Raw genomic sequence first — 25075 nt, 5'->3', positions numbered from 1 at the left:
CATGACAACATGAGGAAAGGAGGTGATTTCTAGATTCATGAGAGATTCAGTGACCAAGATGAATGTGAAGGTGATATGTATCTTCAGTAGGAACTTTCTCCACCCCTCCTTTCTGATCAGGGGCTAAAGGTAGAGATGGAATCAGGAGCTGGAGGGGTCCTGACTCTCTTCCTTCAGTAGAGTCTGGGGCAATGGCCCCTGTGGTCCTGATCCCTGTTGACGCAACACTTTCTGCTCCTTGTGCTGGTTGCAGGCTTACCTATATTTGAATGAGGGAGAGAGGTTGCTGAAAATTCTCAAGAAGGACAAATCTTGGAGTAAGACTTTTGAATGGGCTACCTTTTTTACCCTCAAAGGTCAGGTAAGAAATCATTAGAAACATGATTAATCTGTTATTTATCACTGGGACTTTATATAGAAGTAATAGAAGTCATCCCTATACTTTCTGCATCCTCCTCCCATCCTCTGCCACAGATCTTTTCCAAGACTCCAGGATCCCAAGCCCTGGGACTCAAACCTGCTCATCATCAATTTCTGCAGCAAGAGCTTCCTTAGCCTCTCAGTGACAGCTTTATGAAATATTTTTTGTAACGACCTCCAAAAAAGGGACAGGAATAAGTAAACATTTTCTCAGAGGTAGATTATGAAGGATGAGGATGCACAATCCTAGTCATTCAACCATCCTTCCACAGATATATCCAAGAAACATTTCAGATTATGCCAAGCTCAGGGGGATTTTGTTCCTAGGCTTTACATTACTTAAAAAAAAAAAAAAAAAGATTCCTAAATTACTTATTTTTGGAACATATAAACCAAGCTTGGAATCATCGCCTTTTTCTTTCCTTTCTTCCCCTTTCTTCTTCTTCTAGGTCTGTTTCAACATGGGCCAGATGGTGCTTGCCAAAAAAATGCTGAGGAAGGCTCTGAAGTTCCTCAATAGAATCTTTCCTTACAACTTAATCTCCTTGTTTCTCCAGACTCGGGTTGAAAAAAACAGACACTTTCATTATGTGAATCAGAATCAACAGGCCCAAGAGAGCTCCCCTCCAGGGTAAGGAAAGAACTGCAGAGAGCTAGGGGTCATCTCACTCCCCAGAAGGAGAGAGACCTACACATAGTCCAAGAGTCCCCAAAGAGTGGGCCTCTAACAGGTGCAAGGAGTCCAAGTGGCTCACTAGTGAGGGAAAGGTGGTGGGGCTCCCAGGCCAGGGCTGGGTTGCCTCAGAACAACTTAATAGGCAGCTTTTGCCAAAAGGAGTTCAGGTGACAAAGACTTAAAGGAGCCCTTTGCAAGATGGGCTCCAGTGCCTCCGCTACTCATCTCACCCACTAACCCCTTGGCCATCCATGTTTCAGTGGGAATCTGCACCCCCTGCTCCTACAGCCTCAGTCAAAAGTCATCTTCCAATTCAGTGCTAAAACCCTGGGTATTGTCCCCACCCCAGAGAAAGATGGCAGGTCCTGCAGACATCTGCTAAAAGACAAAATGGCCCACCCATTTTTGTATCTCCATAGATAGAAAAATCTGTGGGTTACAGAGGGTATCTATCGATCAAGATTATACCATTAAGACCTGTACATTTCAACATGTAAATTTTATCTATAAAAGAACTACAAAGACTAATGTGGTGGTGTAGGGGAGGGATACAGTGAGTGAAAGAACAGATGCAATGATAATGTTGATAGTTGTTGAAGCTGAATGCTGGGTACATGTACCTCATATTTTTTTGTTTTATTGTGTATGTTTAAAATTTTCCACATCAAACTTTTTGTAATATATTCTACCTACCTAGGAATTCATACCAAAAGAGGTGTCACCTAGTTGGGGATCTGGAGAACTGACAGATGATCTGTTCCACCGTGGGAGAGGCCAGTAGCAATATTCCTACAGGTTCTGCCAGAGATACAAATATCTATCTCTATGAGCAAATGGCTGCAATCCTTTTGCAACCTCACCAAAAACTGCCTTCCCCAGTTTCCTGAAAGTCCCCTCTTGACTGGGGTAGGGTGGAGGGGGACAGGGTTGGAAATGAGGTGGAGCTGAGCCCCTTTGCAGGATGGGGTCAGGCTCCTGAGAATCTAAAGCCTGCTGCCTCAGAGGATGCCAGGAGACAGGCAGGGAGAGGCTCAGCAGAGATCTCTCTGAGAGATAAGAGAGCACTGAAGTTTGGGTCACAGAGAGTTGTCAGATGAAATAAAGGATGCCTAGTTAAATTTGAAGTTCAGGTCAATAATGAATGATTTTTTTTGTTTAGTATACATTGTATCACACAAGATATTTAAGGCATATGCACTTTAAAAGAATTATTTTGAAATTCAGATTTAACTCAGCATCCTATATTTTCATTCCCTAAATCCAAAAAGCCTAATATACAGCCCCATTTTGTAAAGGAATAAGAAGTACCTGCACAAGAGGAGAAGGTGAAAAATTGATGATCAGGAAGAAAGTACAGAGCTTAAAACACTCTCCAGTCAAAAGGTTCTCATCTCAAAAATAAGGACACAAAAAAATACCTTTGATGTCAGAGTTTCCATAGCTTCATGAACTCCCTGTTATAAGGGATTTTACAGGACTGGAAAAGGTCAGTTTTCATTCCAATTCCAAAGAAAGGCAATGCAAAATAATGCTCAAACTACCGCACAATTGCACTCATCTCACATGCTAGTAAAGTAATGCTCAAAATTCTCCAAGCCAGGCTTCAGCAATACGTGAACCATGAACTCCCTGATGTTCAAGCTGGTTTTAGAAAAGGCAGAGGAAACAGAGATCAAATTGCCAACATCTGCTGGACAATGGAAAAAGCAAGAGAGTTCCAGAAAAACATCTATTTCTGCTTTATTGACTATGCCAAAGCCTTTGACTGTGTGGATCACAATAAACTGTGGAAAATTCTGAAAGAGATGGGAATATCAGACCACCTAACCTGTCTCTTGAGAAATCTGTGTGCAGGTCAGGAAGCAACAGTTAGAACTGGACATGGAACAACAGACTGGTTCCAAATAGGAAAAGGAGTACGTCAAGGCTGTATATTGTCACCCTGCTGATTTAACTTCTATGCAGAGTACATCATGAGAAACGCTGGACTGGAAGAAACACAAGCTGGAATCAAGATTGCCAGGAGAAACATCAATAACCTCAGATATGTAGATGACACCACCCTTATGGCAGAAAGTGAAGAGGAGCTAAAAAGCCTCTTGATGAACGTGAAAGGGGAGAGTGAAATGGTTGGCTTAAAGCTCAACATTCAGAAAACGAAGATCATGGCATCCAGTCCCATCACTTCATGGGAAATCGATGGGGAAACAGTGGAAACAGTGTCAGACTTTATTTTTGGGGCTCCAAAATCACTGCAGATGGTGACTGCAGCCATTAAATTAAAAGATGCTTAGTCCTTGGAAGAAAAGTTATGAGCAATCTAGATAGCATATTGAAAAGCAGAGACATTACTTTGCCGACTAAGGTCCGTCTAGTCAAGGCTATGGTTTTTCCAGCGGTCATGTATGGATGTGAGAGTTGGACTGTGAAGAAGGCTGAGTGCCGAAGAATTGATGCTTTTGAACTGTGGTGTTGGAGAAGACTCTTGAGAGTCCCTTGGACTGCAAGGAGATCCAACCAGTCCATTCTGAAGGAGATCAGCCTGGGATTTCTTTGGAAGGAATGATACTAATGCTGAAGCTCCAGTACTTTGGCCACCTCATGCGACGAGTTGACTCATTGGAAAAGACTCTGATGCTGGGAGAGTTTGGGGGCAGCAGGAGAAGGGGACGACCGAGGATGAGATGGCTGGATGGCATCACGGACTCGATGGATGTGAGTCTGAGTGAACTCTGGGAGTTGGTGATGGACAGGGAGGCCTGGCGTGCTGCGATTCCTGGGGTCGCAAAGAGTCGGACACGACTGAGTGACTGAACTGAACTGAGCTGATGTTTCCTTAGAACCTTTAAAAAATAATTTCCACAACAGAATGTATGTTATCAGTGTCTGAACTGAGAGTACCTGGAGTTCTTCATTACGAATTTCTAAGATAGGGACTTCCCTGCTGATCCAGTATCTAAGACCCTGTATCCCAATGCAGCGGGAGCCTGAGTTTGATCCCTTGTCAGGGAACTAGATCCCATATGCTGCAACTAAACTGAGACCCTGTACAGCCAAATAAATAAATATTCTTAAAAAAAAAAAAAACTCTCTAGGATATCTTTCTTCCTTCTCAATTTTATTTAAAGTATCTTTCTCAATAGCTATTTATAATTATATTTTGTTTTCTTGGCTTTGTTAAATTACTAATACTGTAGGCAGTTTAGGGTCCCATTTTTAACACAAACAGAAAAGATTGGGGGCTACATTATCAATTAAATGATTTGTGGAGGCTGAGACTGTCCCCAAACATTCTCGGTAGGTGGTCAATCATCCTTTTCTTGAATAATTCCAGCACAGGAAGTTCACCATCTCCTGCGACATTCCATCCCATAGTCAGAATGTGGTTTAGTCTGTTTGGATTGCTATGACAAAATGCCACAGGCTGGGTAGCTTATTAACAGCAGATTATTGCTCACGGTTCTAGAGGCTGGAAGCCTGAGGTCCTAGTGTCAGTATAGTGAGGCCAGGGCCCTCTTAAGACTTTTTGTCATATCCACACTTGGGGGAAAGGGGCCAGAAGTTTTATAAGAGCTCTAATCTCATTCAAGAAGGTTCCACTAATCATAACCTAATCGTGTCCTAAAGGCCCCACTACTAATCCTGTCACTTTTCAATTCGGTCAGTTCAGTCAGTCGCTCAGTTGTGTCCGACTCTTTGCAACCCCAGGAATTGCAGCACACCTTGCCTCCCTGTCCATCACCAGCTCCCGGAGTTCACCCAAACTCATGTCCATCGAGTTGGTGTTGCCATCCAGCCATGTCATCCTCTGTCGTCCCCTTCTTCTCCTGCCCCCAATCCCTCCCAGCATCAGAGTCTTTTCCAATGAGTCACCTTCGCATGAGGTGGCCAAAGTACTGGAGTTTCACCTTCAGCATCATTCCCTCCAAAGAAATACCGGGGCTGATCTCCTTCAGAATGTACTGGTTGGATCTCCTTGCAGTCCAAGGGACTCTCAAGAGTCTTCTCCAACACCACAGTCCAAAAGCATCAATTCTTCCGTGCTCAGCTTTCCTCACAGTCCAACCCTCACATCCAAACATGACCGCTGGAAAAACCATAGCCTTGACTAGATGGACCTTAGTCGGCAAAGTAAGGTCTCTGCTTTTGAATATGCTATCTAGGTTGATCATAACTTTTCTTCCAAGGAGTAAGCGTCTTTCAATTTCATGGCTGCAGTCACCATCTGCAGTGATTTTGGAGCCCCAAAAAATAAAGTCTGACACTGTTTCCACTATTTCCCCATCTATTTCCCGTGAAGTGATGGGACCAGATGCCATGATCTTCGTTTTCTGAATGTTGAGCTTTAAGCCAACTTTTTGACTCTCCTCTTTCACTTTAATCAAGAGGTTCTTTAGTTCTTCTTCACTTTCTCCTATAAGGGAGGTGTCATCTGCATATCTGAGGTTATTGATATTTCTCCTGGCAATCTTGATTCCAGCTTGTGCTTCATCCAGTCTGGCATTTCCCATGATGTACTCTGCATAGAAGTTAAATAATCAGGGTGACAATATACAGCCTTGATGTACTCCTTTTCCTATTTGGAACCAGTCTGTTGTTCCATGTCCAGTTCTAACTGTTGCTTCCTGACCTGCATACAGGTTTCTCAAGAGGCAGGTTAGGTGGTCTGGTATTCCCATCTCTCTCAGAATTTTCCACAGTTTATTGTGATCCACACAGTCAAATGCTTTGGCATAGTCAATAAAGCAGAAATAGATGTTTCTCTAGAACTCTCTGGCTTTTTCCATGATCCAGCGATGTTGGCAATTTGATCTCTGGTTCCTCTGCTTTTTCTAAAACCAGCTTGAACATCAGGGAGTTCACGGTTCACGAGTTGCTGAAGCCTGGCTTGGAGAATTTTGAGCATTACTTTACTAGCATGTGAGATGAATGCAATTGTGCAGTAGTTTGAGCATTCTTTGGCATTACCTTTCTTTCGGATTAGAATGAAAATGGACTTTTCCAGTCCTGTGGCCACTGCTGAGTTTTCCCAATTTGCTGGCATATTGAGTGCAGCACTTTCACAGCATCATCTTTCAGGATGGAATTCCATCAACTGGAATTCTATCACCTCCACTAGCTTTATTTGTAGTGATGCTTTCTAAGGCCCACTTGACTTCACACTCCAGGTATCTGGCTCTAGGTGAGTGACCACACCATCATGATTATCTTAGTTGTGAAGCTCTGTTTTGTACAGTTCTTCTGTGTATTCTTGCCACCTGTTCTGAATATCTTCTGCTTCTGTTAGGTCCATACCATTTCTGTCCTTTATCAAGCCCATCTTTGCATGAAATGTTCCCTTGGCATCTCTAATGTTCTCAAAGAGATCTCTAGTTTTACCCATTCTGTTGTTTTCCTCTATTTCTTTGCATTGATCGCTGAGGAAGGCTTTCTTATCTCTTCTTGTTATTCTTTGGAACTCTGCATTTCAGATGCTTATATCTTTCCTTTTCTTCTTTGCTTTTTGCTTCTCTTCTTTTCACAGCTATTTGTAAGGCTTCCCCAGACAGCCATTTTGCTTTTTTGCATTTCTTTTCCATGGGGGTGGTCTTGATCCCTGTCTCCTGTACAATGTCACGAATCTCAGTCCATATTCATCAGGCACTCTATCTATCAGATGTAGTCCCTTAAATCTATTTATCACTTCCACTGTATAATCATAAGGGATTTGATTTAGGTCATACCTGAATGGTCTAGTGGTTTTCCCTACTTTCTTCAATTTAAGTCTGAATTTGGCAATAAGGAGCTCATGATCTGAGCCAGAGTCAGTCACTTTTAGGAGTTAGAATTCAAACTTGGGGGGATGAATTCAGACCACAGCAGAATGGATTTGTTTAAAGTACTCATTTCATTTGTTGAGCTAAGACCTAGGTCCTGACAGCAATGTGTATAGGAAATGACACACTGGACTGGCTAGGCTGGAGGTGGCCAGGGCTGGAGTCCTGGCACTGTTACATTCTAGCTCTGTTACTTTTACTTAATTACTTAACCTGAGTCTCACTCTCTGCTTATGTAAAACGGGGTTAATTATTCCTTCCTTTCCTATAGGGTTGTCCTCAGACTCAAATAAGATAACATTATATAAATGTGCTTTTTAAATAATTTCACTTAAATGGTAGTGACCTGACAGGGACAGGTCTTATATATAAATAAATTGTAAATAAATTTATAGATGTAAATAAAATGATTTACATCTGTGCTTTTAGATAAAAATAAATTATCTTAATTAATCATCACAAAGCATTATGGTTTCCATTGTGCAGTGGAGAAAATGGGCTTCATAAAAACTAATATGCATGTACAACAAGGTCCTATTGTATAGCACAAGGAACTATATTCAATATTCTGTGATGTATCACAATGGAAAAGAATATTTTTAAAAATAATGTATATATGTGTGTGTGTGTGTAATTGAATCAGTGCTATACAGCAGATATTAACACAACATTTGTAAATCAACTGTATATCAATAAAAAATATTGCTTGCTAAAACTGAAAAAAAATTAATGTGCATGTTAATTTACATGTAGGGCTTCCCTGATAGCTCAGTTGGTGAAGAATCTGCCGGCAATGCACGAGACCCCGGTCCGATTCCTGGGTTGGGAAGATCTGCTAGAGAAGGGATAGGCTACCCACTCCAGTATTCACGGGCTTCCCTGGGGGCTCAGCTTGTAAAGAATATGCCTGCAATGCGGGAGACATGGGTTCCATCCCTGGGTTGGGAAGATCCCCTGGAGAAGGGAAAGGCTACTCACTGCAGTGTTGGACCTGGAGAATTCCATGGACAGTACAGTCCATGGGGTTGCAAAGAGTCGGACGCAACATGTAAACTTAATTTACATGTAAGGGAAACAGGCCTCAAACTCGTCTATTCAGACCCCCAAGCCGGTACTGAGGACTCTGCACCTGTGCTTCCCTCAAGTATGTTGGTGATGATACCCTTTTCTTTTGTCTCATGTGTATCCTTTAATAGGAAGAAGAGGCTGGCACAGCTTTACCAGCAAACCACTTGTTTCTCCTTGCTCTGGCAAATCTATAGCTTAAATTTTTTTTTCCACTACAAGTATTATTGTCACCTGGCAGCTCTGATGCAAGTGAATACTGCACTGGAAACTCAAGATGATTTCCAGGTAGGGTATTTTTACAGTTGCTTTTTATATATCTGAATCTCATTTGGAGAGAAAAGCCTGATGAAATCCAATCAATATTCAAAATCATAAAAGCCTTCCAGGCTGAATTGTTCTGCTGAGGCCCACAGTTGTCAAACATTTTGATCCCAGAATCTCCTTATACTTTCAATAATTGAGAACCTCCAATAGCTTTTTATGGGCCTCCCAGGTCGCTCAGTGGTTAAAGAATATGCCTGCAATGCAGGAGATACAGGAGACATAGGTTTAATCCCTGGGTCGGAAACACCCCCTGGAGAAGGGCATGGCGACGCACTCCAGTATTCTTGCCTGGAGAATCCCATGGAGAGAGGAGCCTGGCGGCTGCAGTCCACAGGGTCACAAAGAGTCGGAAGTGACTGAGCATGCATGCAATAGCTTTTTATGTGGCTTTGTATATTTCTATGGGCTTGTATACTTTTATATGGGTTCATACATTTATATAGGTTGTATCTACTGATATTGCCATATATGAAACAAAAACTGAGGTACTTTAAAAATATTTCGGGGGGACTTCCCTGGCAGTCCAGTGGTTAAGACTCTATGCTTCCACTGCAGGAGGCACAGGTACCATCTCTGGTCAAGGAACTGGGATCCTACTTTAAAAAAAAAAATAAAGAAAATAAACCAATGACATATGAATATCATTAACATTTTCATTGGAAAAAAATGCTATTTCCCCAAACAAAAAATTTAGTGAGAATGGCATGTATTACATTTTGCAAATACCTTAATGTCTGATTTCACAGAAGACAGGCGAAAATCTCAACCTGCTTCTATCCTCACTTCCTTGTAATGTCACCTGATTCTCTCCTGGAAAACTCCACATTGTACACATAAGAGGATGAAGGTGAAAAAGAAAATGTAAAAGGATAATTCTTTTTATAAAAGATAAAATCATTCCCTGCTCGTCCAAATGTTAGGACTCTGTGCTCGCACCTCTCACAGCCTCAGCTCAATCCTTGGTCAAGGAACTAAAATCCCATAAGCTGCACAAAATGGCCAAAATGAAAAAATGTAAAAGAGCACACATCAAAGATTTTACTGAGCTCATTAAAATTAGTGAGAGAACTAGTAAGATGTTACAACTGGTTGCCAGGAGAATTTAATTTATGAATGTATGCAAAACTAGTCAAGTCACAGAGCAAGAATAAAATCACTTATATTAAAATCACCAAACATTTATATTTCTATGAAAAAGAAGCATTTACATTATTACCAGTTTTCTATAGTATCCAGAATTGTGAAGTAGCCCAGTGACAGTGAAAAGCAGAGATTACCTTGGCAAGTTAGCTGGACAGGACACATTTTGATTTTGTTTTGTTTAATTTTGGCCCATTTCAAATTCTTTCACTGTTTTTCCTGGCCCAAATCTCTTGATGTTATGCAATTAGCTTTGATCTCTTCACACCCTGAGTTCCTAGAATGGTGTCTGCCATGTAGTAGGTACTCAACAAATATTTTTTTCAATGAAATGCTTTACTTCTCCTTCATCCTTGGGGCTAGCTCCTAAAAATGTGGTGGAGTAAGGGGCAGGGAAGACATAAAAGGGAAAAGTCGAAATGGGAAAGTGAATCAAAAGATGCTTGTTAACAAGATGGCTGTGACTGAGGCCAGAAGAGGAGGGAAAATCTCCCCTGGGTGTTCAAGCAGATGAGCTGCTCTGTGTAGGATAACAGTGAGAAACAAAATGGGCACCAGGAGAGTAGTTTCCAGGCCTTCCCCAGTGGTCCAGCGGCTAAGAATCTGCCTCCCAGTGCCGGGGACACAGGTTCAATCCCTGGTCTGGGAAGAGTCCACATGGTGCAGAGCCACTAAAAGCCCGTGGGCCACAGCTCCTGGAGCCTGTGTTCCTAGAGCTTGGACTCCACACGAGAAGCGCCGGCAACAGAAGCCAGTCCACCGCAACATGGAGTAGCCCCTGCTCACAACTAGAGAAAGTGCACGCACGGCAATGAAGCCCCAGTGCAACCAAAGGTAATAAAGGCAGAAAATAGTAATAAAGAATAAAATAATTATTTTTAAAAAGACCGAGAGAGAAGTTTCTAGGACTCTACATCTATCTGTGGTGTGACTACTAGCAAATCACTATATCAATATAACTTGTAGCTTTATATTTTCCCCACAAAGTGAAGCAGTTGGCCTCAATTCTCTTGGTCCAAATTGGAGAAGAACTAGGCTTTATTATAGATGTGATTTTTCATTTGCCCAACAATTCTCTTTCTCTCACCCCCTGTTTCCTCCCTACTGGCCACATTATCTTGAAACACGTTCTAAACAAGGAGTAAAGGAATTCCCTAAATGCCTCCAGACCATTCTACCATGCGAGGTTCTGTCTTTCTTCTGTTTGTATTTTTCAAAATAGTTTATATGTAGTCTGAGCTTTGTGGGAGTTTTGGTGTTTTTCTTTTTAGTAGTAAACTGTGTCTGTAGCAGGGACCCTTTTTGGCCTTCTCGAAACATTTCTATCTTGGAGCAACTTTATCATTTTTAAAGAGCTGTTTAAACAGTAACAAACTTTTCATAAATCTCCCAATTAAGTTTAGACCTAATCCTTACTTTTTTTTTAAAGCAAAAAAAAAACAAATCAACCTTTCTTTATTGTTAAATAAGGAAAGTAATACATGCTTGTTATAACACTAAATTAAACATCACAGAAATGCATAAAATTAAAAGTTCCTCAAATTTTTCCTCCAACTGCAACAAATAGGTAAACTGCTTTTTACAGTTTGGAATAAATCCTTCCAGGCCTTCTGGTATGCAGTCATATATCCACATATATAAGCTATTGCTTTTATTTTTCACAAAAATTCAGGTTCTTAGATTTTGTCAAGGACTCTCTATGGGCAAAAGGGGCCACTGAGCTTGTCTTATATAGTTCTTGTTTAATGCATGAACTCATGCATTAAACTGCAGGAACTCAGCTTAGTTTCTGTATCTAAGCCCATGGTTTGGTCAAATGTCCAGCTCCATTCCAAAGCTCAGTGAATCCATGTTTACTGGCAGATATTGGGTGATATCCTGGTCTTTCTGCTTTGGGTTCCATCTAAGTCTTGCCCCATCTCTCTTCCTTTCCTCCACTGCTGCCATTTCAGATCATTAAGGCCTACCTGGACTATTCGCTGTATCAACATCTAGCTGGCTACGAGGACGTGTGGTTCAAATACGAGGTCATGGCCATGAAGCAGATCTTCAACCTGCCCCTGAAACGCGAGAGCGTTGAAATCATGACCTATGTGGCCGATAGGCTTGGTTATATCAAGCTCCTAATGGGTCACTTGGACTTGGCCATTGACTTAGGTAAGGGCTGGCTGGTCAAGAAAGGGCATGCAAATACAAGTAATAAGCAGAACTATACTGGAATTGTTTTGTTCCCAGGTTCTCGAGCCCACAAGATGTGGTCATTGCTCCGGAATCCCAATAAACACTATCTGGTCCTCTGCTGGCTTTGTAAATCCCTCTTCTTGAAAAACAGGTATTTATCTCGAGGAACTTTCCAAAATGAGAGGAAGAAAGATATACTTATGGAATGTTCTGGATTTACTTAACCCTGGCCATAGGATGGGGAAGGGAGTAGGGTTTACCAAAAGCTGGTGTAACCAATGATCACCACCCTTTGGATGTCACTGCTCTCTCACAGAACTCGTTCCCAGGCACCATATCTACCCTGGTTGCTCTGGCCAGCAACTGGAAGAGGGCCAGACAGTCAACCCCTGTGTGTGGGGATCAGGCCTCCACCACTGCCAGGGGGCAGAAAGGGAATGCGCTCATAGGAGAGGCAAATGCCCAGAGAATAGCAACCAAGACCAGAGGCCCAGGACAAGTTGGTCTGATTCTGGCCACCTTCATAGAGACGTCTATGAAAGAACAATTGAACAGAGTCAATTTGAGATTTAAGAGTAGGTTTGAAGTCTGTTTCAGGATTGTATTTGGTTCTGCATTACTGGGCAGGACTGAGACTGAACTGAACATCCTTCTCTCCCCCTACCATTTCTTAATCCTACCACCTTTTTTTTTTCATAGATACAAGCAGCTGATCCAGGTTCTGGGGTGGCTGTGGGATCTTTCTGTAGCAGAAGAGCATATCTTCAGCAGGGCGTTTTTCTATTTTATTTGCTTGGATGTCATGCTTTATGCTGGTGAGCATGACCTTGGAATTTATGAGAACTGGGGGTCCACGGCACTTGTGTTGGTGTGATGTGGCAGTGGTCAGGGCAGGGGTACTGAGACCTGTGGGTTTCTGGCTAGAAAGACATACAGGAAAGGGAAGGAGAGAGCCTGGCGTTATGAGATAAGGAGCCATCTAAAAAGTGCAAGAATTATAAAGAACCGAGAAGAAAGAAAGTTTAGAATGTAAGCTGCCAGTTAATGTATCAGATCATTTGTCACACTGTGATAGTGATTGTGACTGATGATGTCTTGCTATGTACCTTCCACTAGGGCATTTAATTTTTAGCAGGATATACTTGGAGATTTCATGCTTTACAGTGAAGGACAGGGATGCTAATACTAAGGGTTTCATTGACTGGTAGCTGTTGGTGATTTGGAAAACTAGTTCTTTCCTGATAGTCTTCAGGTTATACCAGGCAGGCAGGCCTCAGTGTGCATATTAAACCAGAGCTGCCAACCTGGGCACTCTTTTTCCCACCCGTATTTTCAAGTCTGAGGCTGATTCCTTAGATGCAAGCAGGGAGGTTGGTTTAACCCCCACTTCTGCCTGGTTGACACTATGTATTTGTAAGTTACATGCATAAACTTCCACAAAAGCAGAAACTCAGCAAACACAGGGCGGTGCAGCCACCTGGTTGTTGCAACCTACGGGGCCCTTTGGACTGATAAAGTAACAGAGATTGAGACCTCTCCTCAGAGTGGGAACTATTCTGGGAGTTACTAGGCCAGAAAGATGATGATATCCCTCCACTCTCAATCTACCAGCCAAGCTCTCCTGTTTCTCTTTTATTTAAGGCTTTGTTTATAGACCCTTTGAAGAATGTTTGCAATTCATACACCAAAATGAAGACAACAGAATCCTCAAATTCCAAAGTGGAATGCTCCTGGGACTTTACTCATGCATCGCTATCTGGTAACACTGTGTTGCATAACACTAAATTCCCAAATTTGAAAATGTTGAATCCTGGAAGAGTTCTATGAGATTTTCTAAAAAGGAAGGAAAGAAAGGGACAGTAATTTTTAAGACAGATTGAAGGTGACAGAGCAGATTTACTCAGAAAGGCACCTTGGGGATTACCTAGTTCATCCCCCTCAACCAAGGCCAGAACAGTGATGCTACTTAGATTGTATTCAGTGCAACAAGCATTTATCTCATACAAAGCATGTTGTGTTAGTACAGAGATGGATAAGAAAAGAGTACTTGCTTCTGAGAAGTGTTGGGATTTGAGGGAGACTAATATATAGCACACTCGCCCCCTCCCCACCCCCAAGATGGAATCGTAATCACTGTTGATAGAGTCCATGTTCGGTGAAGGTGATGGCACCCCACTCCAGTACTCTTGCCTGGAAGACTCCATGGACAGAGGAGCCTGGTAGGCTGCGGTCCATGGGGTCGCAAAAAGCTGGACACGACTGAGCGACTTCCCTTTCACTTTTCACTTTCATGCATTGGAGAAGGAATGGCAACCCACTCCAGTGTTCTTGCCTGGAGAATACCAGGGATGGGGGAGCCTGGTGGGCTGCCATCTATGAGGTCGCACAGAGTCAGACACAACTGAAGCAATTTAGCAGCAGCAGAGTCCATGTTGGAAGACATGGCTTATATCTGCAGAGAAGTGAGCTTCTTGATATTGAACCTCAGGATTAGACTTCCCTATCAGCAGCAAGAAGTTCTAGAAAACTCTGCCCTTTCTCCACCCCATTAAGGCAGGTAGTACCATGCTCCCTGTGTGGGCCCCAGGCTCTCACTGGCTCTCAAGATGAAAGAGAGCTACACCTGCCTAATTCCTCTCCCAAAGTCACCAGCCAACCAAGTCACTCCTTACCACTGGAGGTGTGAGTGAGGCAGGGAAAGAAATGGAGAGTTTTACACCAGTGGAGCTCCCTCACATAGAAGGAAGCTACAGAGGGTGGAATAAGCATCCCTCCTGCCCCATTAACCCATTAAGCCATTAACCCACTAAAGCTTCATCTTTTAACCCATACATTTTCAACTCAGTAAGGCTGCAACTATGACCTTAGCTTCAAGGAAGTAGGTTAATAGTAAGGCTCCAGAACATTAACTAAATTACTGCTACAGCCATCCCCAAGACTTGAAAGTTAATCCCTATTCCATTTCCCATCTCAAATTATGTAAGCAGTCATGTGGGCTTCCCTCATAGCTCAGTTGGTAAAGAATCTGCCTGCAATGCAGGAGGCCCCAGTTTGATTCCTGGGTTGGGAAGATCCGCTGGAGAAGGGATAGGTTACCCACTCCAGTACTCTTGGGTTTCCCTTGTGGCTCAGCAGGTAAAGAATCAACCTGCAATGCAGGAGACTTGGGTTCAATGACTGCATTGGGAAAATCCCCTGGAGAAGGGACAGGCTACCCACTCCAGTAGTCTGGCCTGGAGAATTCCATGGACAGGATCCTGGCAGGCTGCAGTCCATGAGGTTGTAAAGAGTCAGACATACTGAGCGACTTTCACACACACTTCCCATCTCAAATTACATATGCAGTCATGTAGTCTAATATTTAGAGATTTTATAATGTTAAATGACAATGCAAAGACATTCCGATATAAAGTGCCACAGACTAGAGCAGTTTCATATTCAAATAGAAATCTCCTCTTATTATAAAACTCATTGGGAGAAATTAAAATCCAAAAATTTGGATTTAAAAGTTAATTTAGTTTATGTTTTGCTAGCTAAAGTCTAAAGAAATTGAAGTCCAAAGTCAAATTAGTTTGCACATATGAGTTAAAGTTCAAGAATCTAAAATTCAAAAATCACCTTAATTTCTTATTCTACTCTATCTTCCCTGAGGAGTTCTTGCAACAACTGTAGCTTAAGACAAAACTACTCCCACTTTATGGGCATAGGAATCATCTGGAGAGCCCATTAACTCAGATTTCTGGTCCCATCCCCAGAGTGTCTGATTCAGCAGATCTAGATTGGACCAGAGAGCTTGCATGTCTAAGAAGCACTCAGATGATGCTGACGATTCCTTTCTATGGTCCACACTTTGAGTAGTATTAGCCTGGGCTCTCTCTCTTTGGAATCAGCCTGCTCTGTTTCACTTTGTAATTTTTCCCCTTGGCCACATTGCACAGCTCGCAGGATCTTAATTCCCTGACCAGGGATTGAACTGGGGCCCTCAGTAGTGGAAGCACAGAGTCCTAACCACTGGACCACCAGGGAGTTCCCTCATTTTTTAGAGTCAGAGAGTTAAATGGTACCTAATATTATCCAAGTATTCCCCCCAATTCTATTAATTTCAAGTGATCAAAAAAGTTCTATTCTGTCCTTGTTCCGTATCAGATATTTCCCATGAATAGGCCAGTGGCAGGCTTCCAGAGACCCACATTCTTGCAGCTACACCTCTAGAGAGACTCATTTCAGAAAACGAGCCCATTCTAAGGGTGATATGGATTTTTCTTATTCTTCTGTGTTAATATAGGTATGCCAGACTTCAGGAATGGAACAGCTTTCATGTATTTTCCAATAGAGCCAAAAATCTTGTGTCAAGAAGAACCCCAACAGCTCTTTACTGCATAAGTATCAGTAGGTACATGGAAGGTCAAGTTCTTTACCTTCAAAAGCAAATTGAAGAACAGTCAGAGAACGCTCAAGACAGTGGAGTCGACCTGCTCAAGGTGAGGCCTCTTCTTTGGTTTCCAGGGGACTTCATACCTTAAATGGCTTTTTCTCTACCTTCTGTGATAATTATTTTCTCTGATTGTAGAAGTTCTGCCTGTTTGTAGGGTAAGTTTTTGAAGGTAATTCTATCCCCATAATTAGAACATGAATTGCCTTACTTACCTTACTACTGAGAGATAACCACTTTATGCATGTTGAGAAATCAATTTCCAAATTTTCTTCTATATATGTGCATGCATTTCCATTTTTTTAAACTTACTACTAAACAAGATATTTTATGAATCGTGCTCCTGCTCATGCTCAGTCACATCAGTCATATCTGACTCTTTGCGACCCTATGGACGTTGTCTGCTAGGTTCCTCTGTCCATGGGCTTCTCCAGGCAAGAATACTGGAGTGGGTTGCCATGCCCTCCTCCAGGAGATCTTCCTGACCCAGGGATCAAACCCGCATCTCCTGCACCTCCTGCGTTGGCAGGCAGATTCTTTACCACTGAGTCACCTGGGAATCCCATCCCAAAGACAGAACAGGCTAAAAACACAATAGTTGCTATTGGGATTGCAGCAAAGATGAGTAAAGCCTTCTCTTTGTACTTTAGGAGTTTGTGATCTCAAGGTGATGGAGGTGGGAAGCCCAGGATTGGGAGGGAGTTGTAGAGGCGGGGAGTAGACAGAATAAGAGAGCCCAAAAGAACACAAAATCAAACCTGGTATTTCCCGCTAAACATAGAGCAATACCTTTTACATATGTTACTGAACCAAACTTGGGTTCATTCTCTCAAGTACAGTAAAGCCGATCTAGTGATACTGGGTTGTGATGAGGAAAAGTACACCCTTTACTGTAAGGTGCCAGATGAGGAGTCCATTTCCTTCTCCAGGGGATCTTCCCAACCCAGGGATCAAACCCAGGTCTCCCACATTGCAGGCAGATGCTTTAACCTCTGAGCCACCAGGGAAGCCCAGATGAGGAGTCTAGGGCAGCTAATACTCAAAAAACCTGAACTCCCCAATAGGTTTCAAGGAAGCATTTTTAAAGGCAAGAAGGAGAGAAGGCACAGGGTATGTGATTAGCTCATGCACAGTTCTCTGATTGGTTGATGGTGAGGAAGCAGAGCAGTGTCCCAGAGGTTACCATGATCAATCCTCAGGTTCCAGTAGGTCTGGGGCTACATCTTGGGGTCATTAAGTAGTTAACTTCTTCCATCTGGTGGGAGTTTCAGCATCTATAAAACAACTCAGGAAAAGTATAACAGGTACTGTTATCTAGTTACTTCAGGGAGGAACTAAAGAGTCTCGGCTGCCATATGGCTGATGTACTGTTTAAATTGTTGTCAATTCTCCTGGCCTAACTGCTATTCTTGTCACTACACAGTCATATCCCTTCAGCCATTAATTCTGGAGCCAGTCTTCTCTGACTCACTGGAGGCCTGGGAGATAGACTATATAGCTTTTCTACAAACAAGCAGAAGGCAGAGGATGTGGTGTGAATGGTTTGTTCTGGGAATGTCCTATAGGGCTGATTACATACAGTAGATGTTTAATTTCTGGAATAAAGAATTGATAGATGAAAACATGTAACAGTTTAGTCGGGAAAAATCTATGTTTCAATCCATTTCTATGATATTGAAGTTTGTTGTTGCTGTTATTCATCGTGTCTGACTCTGTGACCCCATGGACTGCAGCACGCCAGGCCTCCCTGTCCTTCACTATCTCCTGCACTTTGCTCAAACTCATGTCCACTGAGTCGCTGATGCCATCCAACTGTCTCATTCTCTGTCATCCCCTTCCCCTCCTGCTTTTAGTCTTTCCCAGCACCAGGGTGTTTTCCAGTGGGTCAGCTCTTCCCATTAGATGGCCAAAGTAAAGCTTCAGCTTCGGCATCGATCCTTCCAATGAACATTCAGGGGTGATTTCCTTTAGGATTGATTGGTTGGATCTCCTTGTAGTCCAAGGGACTCTCAAGAGTCTTCTCCAACACCACAGTTTGAAAGTAGCAATTCTTCAGTACTCAGCCTTCTTTACGGTCCAACTCTCACATCTGTACATGACTACTGGGAAAACCCTAGCTTTGACTAGACAGACCTTTGACTGCTAAGTGATGTCTCTGCTTTTTAATATGTTGTCTAGGTTTGTCAATGCTTTTCTTCCAAGGAGCAAGTGTCTTTTAACTTCAAGCCTGTAATCTCTGTCCCCAGTAATTTTGGAGCCCAAGAAAATAAAGTCTATACTGTTTTCATTTTTTCCCCATCTATTTACCATGAAGTGATGGGACTGGATGCCATGATCTTAGTTCTTTGAATGTTGAGTTTTAAGCCAGCTTTTTCACTCTCCTCTTTCACCTTCCTCAAGAGGCTCTTTAGTTCCTCTTTATTTTCTGCCATTAGGGTGGTGTCATCTGCATATCTGAGGTTATTGATACTTCTCACAGCAATCTTGATTCCAGCTTGTGATTCATCCAACCTGGCATTTCACATGATGTACTCCACATATAGATTAAATAAGCAGAGTGACAATATACAGCCTTGATGTACTCCTTTCCAAATTTTGAACCAGTTCATTGTTCCATGTCCAGTTCTACCCATTGCTTCTTGGCCTGCATACAGGTTTCTCAGGAGGCAGGTAAGGTGGTCTGGTATTCCCATCTCTTGAAGAATTTTCCAGTTTGTTGTGATCCACATGATCAAAGGCTTTAGTCAATGAAGCAGAAGTAGAAGCTTTTCTGGAATTCCCTTGCTTTTTCTATGATCCAACGGATGTTGGCAATTTGATCTCTGGTTCCTTTGCTTTCAATGATATTGAAGTAAATGAAATAAAATAATAAGACATTGTCTTGCTGATGGTCAAATTACCAGACAACAGAGAAGACATTAATACTCTGAAGGACTCTCATAAACTTTCTAGACAGCATTCTGGCAAAATGCATAAATATCTTTAAAATATGCACATCATTTAATTCTCCTCCTAGGAATGACCCTAAGGAGATAATCAGATGGTAAACAAAAATTATATATATAAAGATGTTGATCTCAGATTTATAGTATTAAAAAACTAGGGGGAAAAAAGTGATATGCCTTTCAAAATGCTGGTTATCTCTGCAGGAGGAAATGGCAACCCACTCCATCATTCTTGCCAGGGAAGTCTGACAGAAAGAGGAGCCTGGCAGGCTACAGTCCACGGGTTCACAAAAGCATTGGACACAACTTAAATATATATATATATATATATATATATGTCAGAAATGGTATATTTAAACATTAAGACATTTTCACATTAAAAAATCTGAATTTCTGACTCTTCTTTTAACAATTGCAGTATCTGGTGACTCTAAGCCCCAATTCTAAAGGGCAGCTATTGGCTGGAACTGATGAAGGGTGGCATTTAGGTCATACTCTCTCCCGTATGGCATAATCTCCTTGCTTCTTGTCTTATCTTACCTCTTATTTATGTTTCTTTCATGACTCTGTCAGCATTTGGATTTGTGAGATCTGATGTTAAAGAGTCATGTCACTGGAAAAAGTTCATAATGTTGTGCTAAATGAGAAAAAAATATTTTGAATTGCTGTTTAGTATGATACCAGTTGTGGTGAGTATGAGTGTGTGTGTGTGTGTGTGTGTGTGTGTGTGTGTGTGTGTGTGAGATAGTGCCAAGTGACATTGCAAGTTAAATTTTGTTCAGGGTTCTTCAGTTCAGTCGCTCAGTCATGTCCGACTCTTTGCAACCCCATGAATCGCAGCACACCTGACCTACCTGTCCATCACCAACTCCCGGAGTTCACCCAAACTCATGTGCATCAAGTCGGTGATGCCATCCAGCCATCTCATCCTCTGTCATCCTCTTCTCTTCCTGCCCCCTGCCCCCAATCTCTCCCAGCATCAGGGGCTTTTCCAATGAGTCAACTCTTCTCATGAGGTGGCCAAAGTATTGGAGTTTCAGCCTCAGCATCAGTCCTTCCAATGAACACCCAGGACTGGTCTCCTTTAGAATGGACTGGTTGGATCTCCTTGCAGTCCAAGGGACTCGCAAGAGTCTTCTCCAACACCACAGTTCAAAAGCATCAATTCTTCAGTGCTCAGCCTTCTTCACAGTCCAACTCTCACATCCATACATGATCACTGGAAAAACCATAGCCTTGACTAGATGGACCTTTGTTGACAAAGTAATAACTCTGCTTTTGAATATGCTATCTAGGTTGGTCATAACTTTCCTTCCAAGGAGTAAGTGTCTTTTAATTTCATGGCTGCAGTCACCATCTGCAGTGATTTTGGAGCCTGAAAAAATAAAGTCTGACTCTGTTTCCACTGTTTCCCCATCTATTTCCCATGAAGTGATGGGATCAGATGCCATAATCTTCGTTTTCTGAATGTTGAGCTTTAAGCCAACTCAGGGTTCTTACTGAGGATTATAGCTGTAGCTTGGAAACAGCCTCCCTGATAGCTTTTGAGTAACTGCTCTGAGGAAGTAAGGAAGGGGTTTTTTCCTGGGAAAAACATCAAAAGATTACTGCTAATCACAAAGAACGACATCACAAGTTAATGATTTTAACATTAACATTTTAACATTTTGCATTCTATATATATAAGATCCAAGGATTTAGATTCACTGAAATTATTTCTTAAATATGCATCTTAACTATCTATGACCAATATCCAAAGCACAGGATACTTCCTGTTTTTCTCGGGCACACCATTGGTGGGTGGCTACAGTGACTAATGGCTTGATTCTTGTAGAACTGGGATGGTGGGCAACATTCCCTGTCCATAGCAAAGAAATAAAAATGTGTATCAAATGTCAAAGTGTATATCCAAATGTCAAAATAATTTTTTTTAGGTGTTAGGGTTATGAATGATTCTTTTTTTTCCTACCTTTTTTTTTTTGATTCAGTGCTGTTTGTTTTTCCCCTTTTCAGTGTTTACATTTTTTTTCAGTTGAGGTATAATTCTTTAAATTTTAAAAATTATATTGCTTTGGTAAACAAAAGAAAATGTTGCTAATGTTACTGAACTGAACTTGGGTCTGCTCGCTGGCCACATAGCAAAGTCAATTTACTGACACCAGGTAGTGGTGAAGGAAAGCACAGCATTTATTGTCAGGCCCAGCAATGAGAATGGGTGGCTCATATTCAAAAAACCCAAACTCCCCATTGACTTTCAAGGAAAGGTTTTTAAAGGCAACATTTGGAGCGAAGGCTGCGTGTTCATGACTTTATTCTGATTGGCTGGTGGTGAGGTAACAGTGTGGTGTTTCACAAATCTTAATCATCAATCTCCCGGTTCTAACCAGTCTGGGGTCTGTGTCTTATAGTCAGCATGGAGTCAGCATCCTGTAGCTGGGTGAGGGTCTTAGTTCCTGCAGAAGAACTCAAATATATGAATCAGATTGTCATGTATTTTCCTTGGGGACGAGCTCAGACTCTGTTTTTATCACTGAACTATAGTTTCTTGACTGGTTTTTTCCTACATTCCCTTACTTCCCTAATTAGTAACTGCTTGAATTTGCCCTTTGGAACTCAGGGAAGAGCTAGGAGACTGAAGCCTTTTTCTACAAACAAGAAACACGGGATGTGGAAGGGCTTTTGTACATGGGAGGGCCCTGCGGAATTCACTCAGTTCCAGTCCCCTGCTTTCTTCGATACTCCTCAAGTCAAAGTCTTGAGGGGAATGGGGCAAGACAAGAAAGAGAATAAGGTTTTGGGTAGAGAAGTTAATCATAAACTCAGCAGGGGAACTGAGTTTCAGAGGGACTGTTTCATTTTTTAAGAATGGTTGCCAAAAAGGGTTAATGAGCAGACCCATATCACATGCTTGGTTGGGATTGGCCACTGGGGCCACTCTACTTGACTCTTATCATCTAATCTCCACTACTTTCTATGTATGTTTCTGTAATGTGTTTTTTTACTTGATTGCTTATACCCTTGAAATGATCCCAAATGATCTGAGATGGAAAAATCCTTTCAGTCAAGGATCCCTTTCTGATTCTATTATGTTACTTTTTCCTTTAGAACTTGGAGTATCTGGTGGCTCAAAACACCACTGGGCCTGTCTTCTACCCAAGGCTTTACCATCTGATGGCCTATGTCTGTATACTAATGGGAGAGGGGCAGAATTGTGACCTCTTCCTGAACACAGCCCTACAGCTCTGTGAAACTCAAGGGAATGTGCTGGAGAAATGCTGGCTGAACATGAGCAAAGTATGTAGCATCAGCTAGCAAGCTGGGGAAGACACTCACAGGGGATATTAAGGAGCCCAAGAAGCCCATTCCCTGCTTTGGATTTCACTGGGTGTGGAAGGCCGGCAGAGGCCTTTCGGTACTCTTACTGAGAGGGATGACATATCCATAGGTTTGGCATTTGCACTTCCTCTTCCCCTTTGAGTTCTCATGAGATCCTCCCATCCTTCAAATCCCCTTTAACAAGATCTCTACCTTTTCATGGGGCTTCCCAGTTGGCTCATCGGTAAAGAATCTGCCTGCCAATCCAGGAAACGCAGGAGACATGGGTTTGATCCCTGGTTCAGAAAGGTCTCTTATAAGAGGAAACGGCAACCCTGGTATTCTTGCCTGGAAAATCCCATGTACGGAGGAACCTGGCAGGCAGCAGGCCATGGGATCGCAAAGAGTCAGACACAACTGAGAAACTAAACACCGCCACCTTAATTCATGCGCATGTCTTGCCTCTCCTCGAGAATGTGAACAGTTAGAACACAAAAATCATTTGGTCTCCAACACAGTGCCTTATACTCAGTATTTGTTGAATAAGTAAATGAATTTTCTCCTCTATGTGTTAGAGTTATCCTAGTTTGGGGAGCAAAAGTCATTGCCCATTTTAAAAACTCAGGTACATTTGACCATTTCTGTTAGACCACTCTTGACCATACAAGCTGAGGAGCAGTAATGAATTCTGTGTTCTCTTTTCCTCCTCTCAGGAATGGTGGTACTCAAACTCTGAGTTAACAGAAGACCAATGGCTTCAAACACTCTTGAATCTCCCATCGTGGGAAAAAGTTGCATCAGGCAAGGTAAACATGCAGGATGTTCAGAAAAACAAATTCCTGATGAAAGTTAATATTCTGGACAATCCTTTCTAACCTTTCATGAAAGAGAACAAAGATTTTAATGACTCACTCTCTTGCGATTATCCATTATTAACCTTTCTGTATAGGCAGCATCATCCAGGTTCCTGCATATTTCCTTCTGTTCAGACACAGAACCAGACCTCTGGTTTCTCCTCTGTCTGGAGGGTCAGAGAGGGTTGGCAGTGTCATGCTTTCCTTTCTTCCAGCTTTGCACAAATTTCCTTTGCCTTTAATACTGTTTTAGCTTATCTTGTTTATTTTCAGCCCATGCAGAATTGTATCAGATTGAAAAATTTAGTGTCAAAATGATACATTTTGTGGCAGATAGGCTTATATGTAATCTATTAAACTGAAAACGGTTATTTTAAAATGTCCAGTGTTATGTCTTTTGTATGTTGCCCAGGATTAAAAGATAGCAACTTCTCTTCATGGCTGTAAGGTCAAAGTTTGTCTTTGCTGTGCCTGACTGCAGCCTCCAAAGCCCCTCTGACTGCATGCATCAAGTATCTGTGGAAACAAATGTTTCAAAATCGAAATATTAGCAATTTTGAGGTGGGTGTCTTTACGTGCTTAGAGTTTACATATTTCTGTATTTAGCAAAGTCATAGCATTTCACTTCACTTCCCAGATGTTGGAGAAGCCATCTGTGGTCACTGTCTCTCTTTGGCAGGCAGAGCAATTGGCACAGGCACTCTGCGCTCCAACGGTGCGCCAGGAACCCGTGGAGACCCTGCCTCTCTCTGTGCTGCGGCAGTCCCCTCCTGTGGTTCACTTCACAAACCCAGGTGGCCTCCGCAAGTAGGTGCCCGAGCAGATTTGTTGACTCGCTTCACCTTTCGGTCCTGGAAGGAGGTTTTCCATGTCTGACTTTAATGGCCACCTCAAATTCTCATAGGGATTTCCAAAGGTAGTGTGCCATCTGAGCCTTCTTTTAACAGGCTAACGTTTCATTGTCCTTTAGCAAAAGGCAAAGCCGTGTTTTCCCTCCTGGTGATATAACTGAATTATAACCACTTAAGGAGGTTGGATAATGCCAGTTGGTACTAGGAGTTTAGCCACAGAGGCTGGGCCCTGGCCTGGTGAAAAGGACAACAGTCTGGGAGGTCAGAGCATTAGGTTCCAACATAAGCTCTGCTTTAAGCACACTTTACTCCTGGGGCTCATCACCTAACTTCTCTATTTCAGCACATGAGTATGAGTATCAAGTAAGACAGTAAAGACAAAAAGGCATTGAAAATCATAACATGCTCTATGAGTGAAAAAAAAATTAGTATCATACATGGCTGATTTTAAATAAATGCATCAAATATTAAGCTCATGTAAATATTGTCCCCTTCAAAGCTATCATCTTGAAAGTTGTGTCAACTAAAAAGATGCAGAACATGAGAGTTTAAAGTTAAGTTTTATTTGGGGCAAAATGAGAACTGCAGCCTGAAAGACAGCACCTCAAGTAGCTCTGAGGAACTGTTCCAAAGCAGCAGTGGAGGAAAGTCAATATATAAGATTTTGGTGAAGGGGAGTTCAGTGCAATAAAGTGCTTACTTTAAACGAGATTTTCTGCTAGTCACGAGGAGCTGATGTCACCATGAAGGATTTAGTGCTTTTCTAGATACGAGGAGATACAAGGATTGGGATCCTGAAATCAGTTCCCCAAAATACCTCTCTAAAGCCCTGTTCCACCAGTTTCTCTCGTGCACAGAGTGCCTCACTCTCCACCCTGAGTTCCCTTCAGGGGGTGTTGAAGGTCAGCAGATACAGCAGCGCAGGCAGATGGCGAATGCTCATGGTTTTGTTGTTCCCTTGCTGGCGAGTGTTCTTGGCACGGGCCAGTTTGTAGTTGACTTTTGCATACTTGTCCCGTGTGCTCTTATCACCTCCATTATTTTATGTATCAT

The 25075-nt window shown here is 42.2% G+C and overlaps 1 protein-coding gene across 1 annotated transcript in view; it reads left to right on the top strand.

Annotated features, from left to right (window-relative positions):
- ADCY10 (adenylate cyclase 10, soluble) overlaps positions 1–23192 on the top strand; it is a 95533-nt gene extending 72341 nt beyond the window's left edge. Inside the window, exons 23-32 of the mRNA XM_018046606.1 lie at positions 254–361; positions 870–1051; positions 8109–8265; positions 11397–11601; positions 11680–11776; positions 12325–12440; positions 13267–13384; positions 15911–16106; positions 22108–22296; positions 23031–23192. Coding sequence (XP_017902095.1) covers positions 254–361; positions 870–1051; positions 8109–8265; positions 11397–11601; positions 11680–11776; positions 12325–12440; positions 13267–13384; positions 15911–16106; positions 22108–22296; positions 23031–23192 — 1530 coding nt within the window. The remainder of the gene's footprint in view (positions 1–253; positions 362–869; positions 1052–8108; positions 8266–11396; positions 11602–11679; positions 11777–12324; positions 12441–13266; positions 13385–15910; positions 16107–22107; positions 22297–23030) is intronic.

Source organism: Capra hircus, chromosome 3 (assembly GCF_001704415.2).
Source record: "Capra hircus breed San Clemente chromosome 3, ASM170441v1, whole genome shotgun sequence".
Taxonomy (NCBI): Eukaryota; Metazoa; Chordata; class Mammalia; order Artiodactyla; family Bovidae; genus Capra; species Capra hircus.
This window is presented reverse-complemented; position numbering and strand designations above follow the sequence as displayed.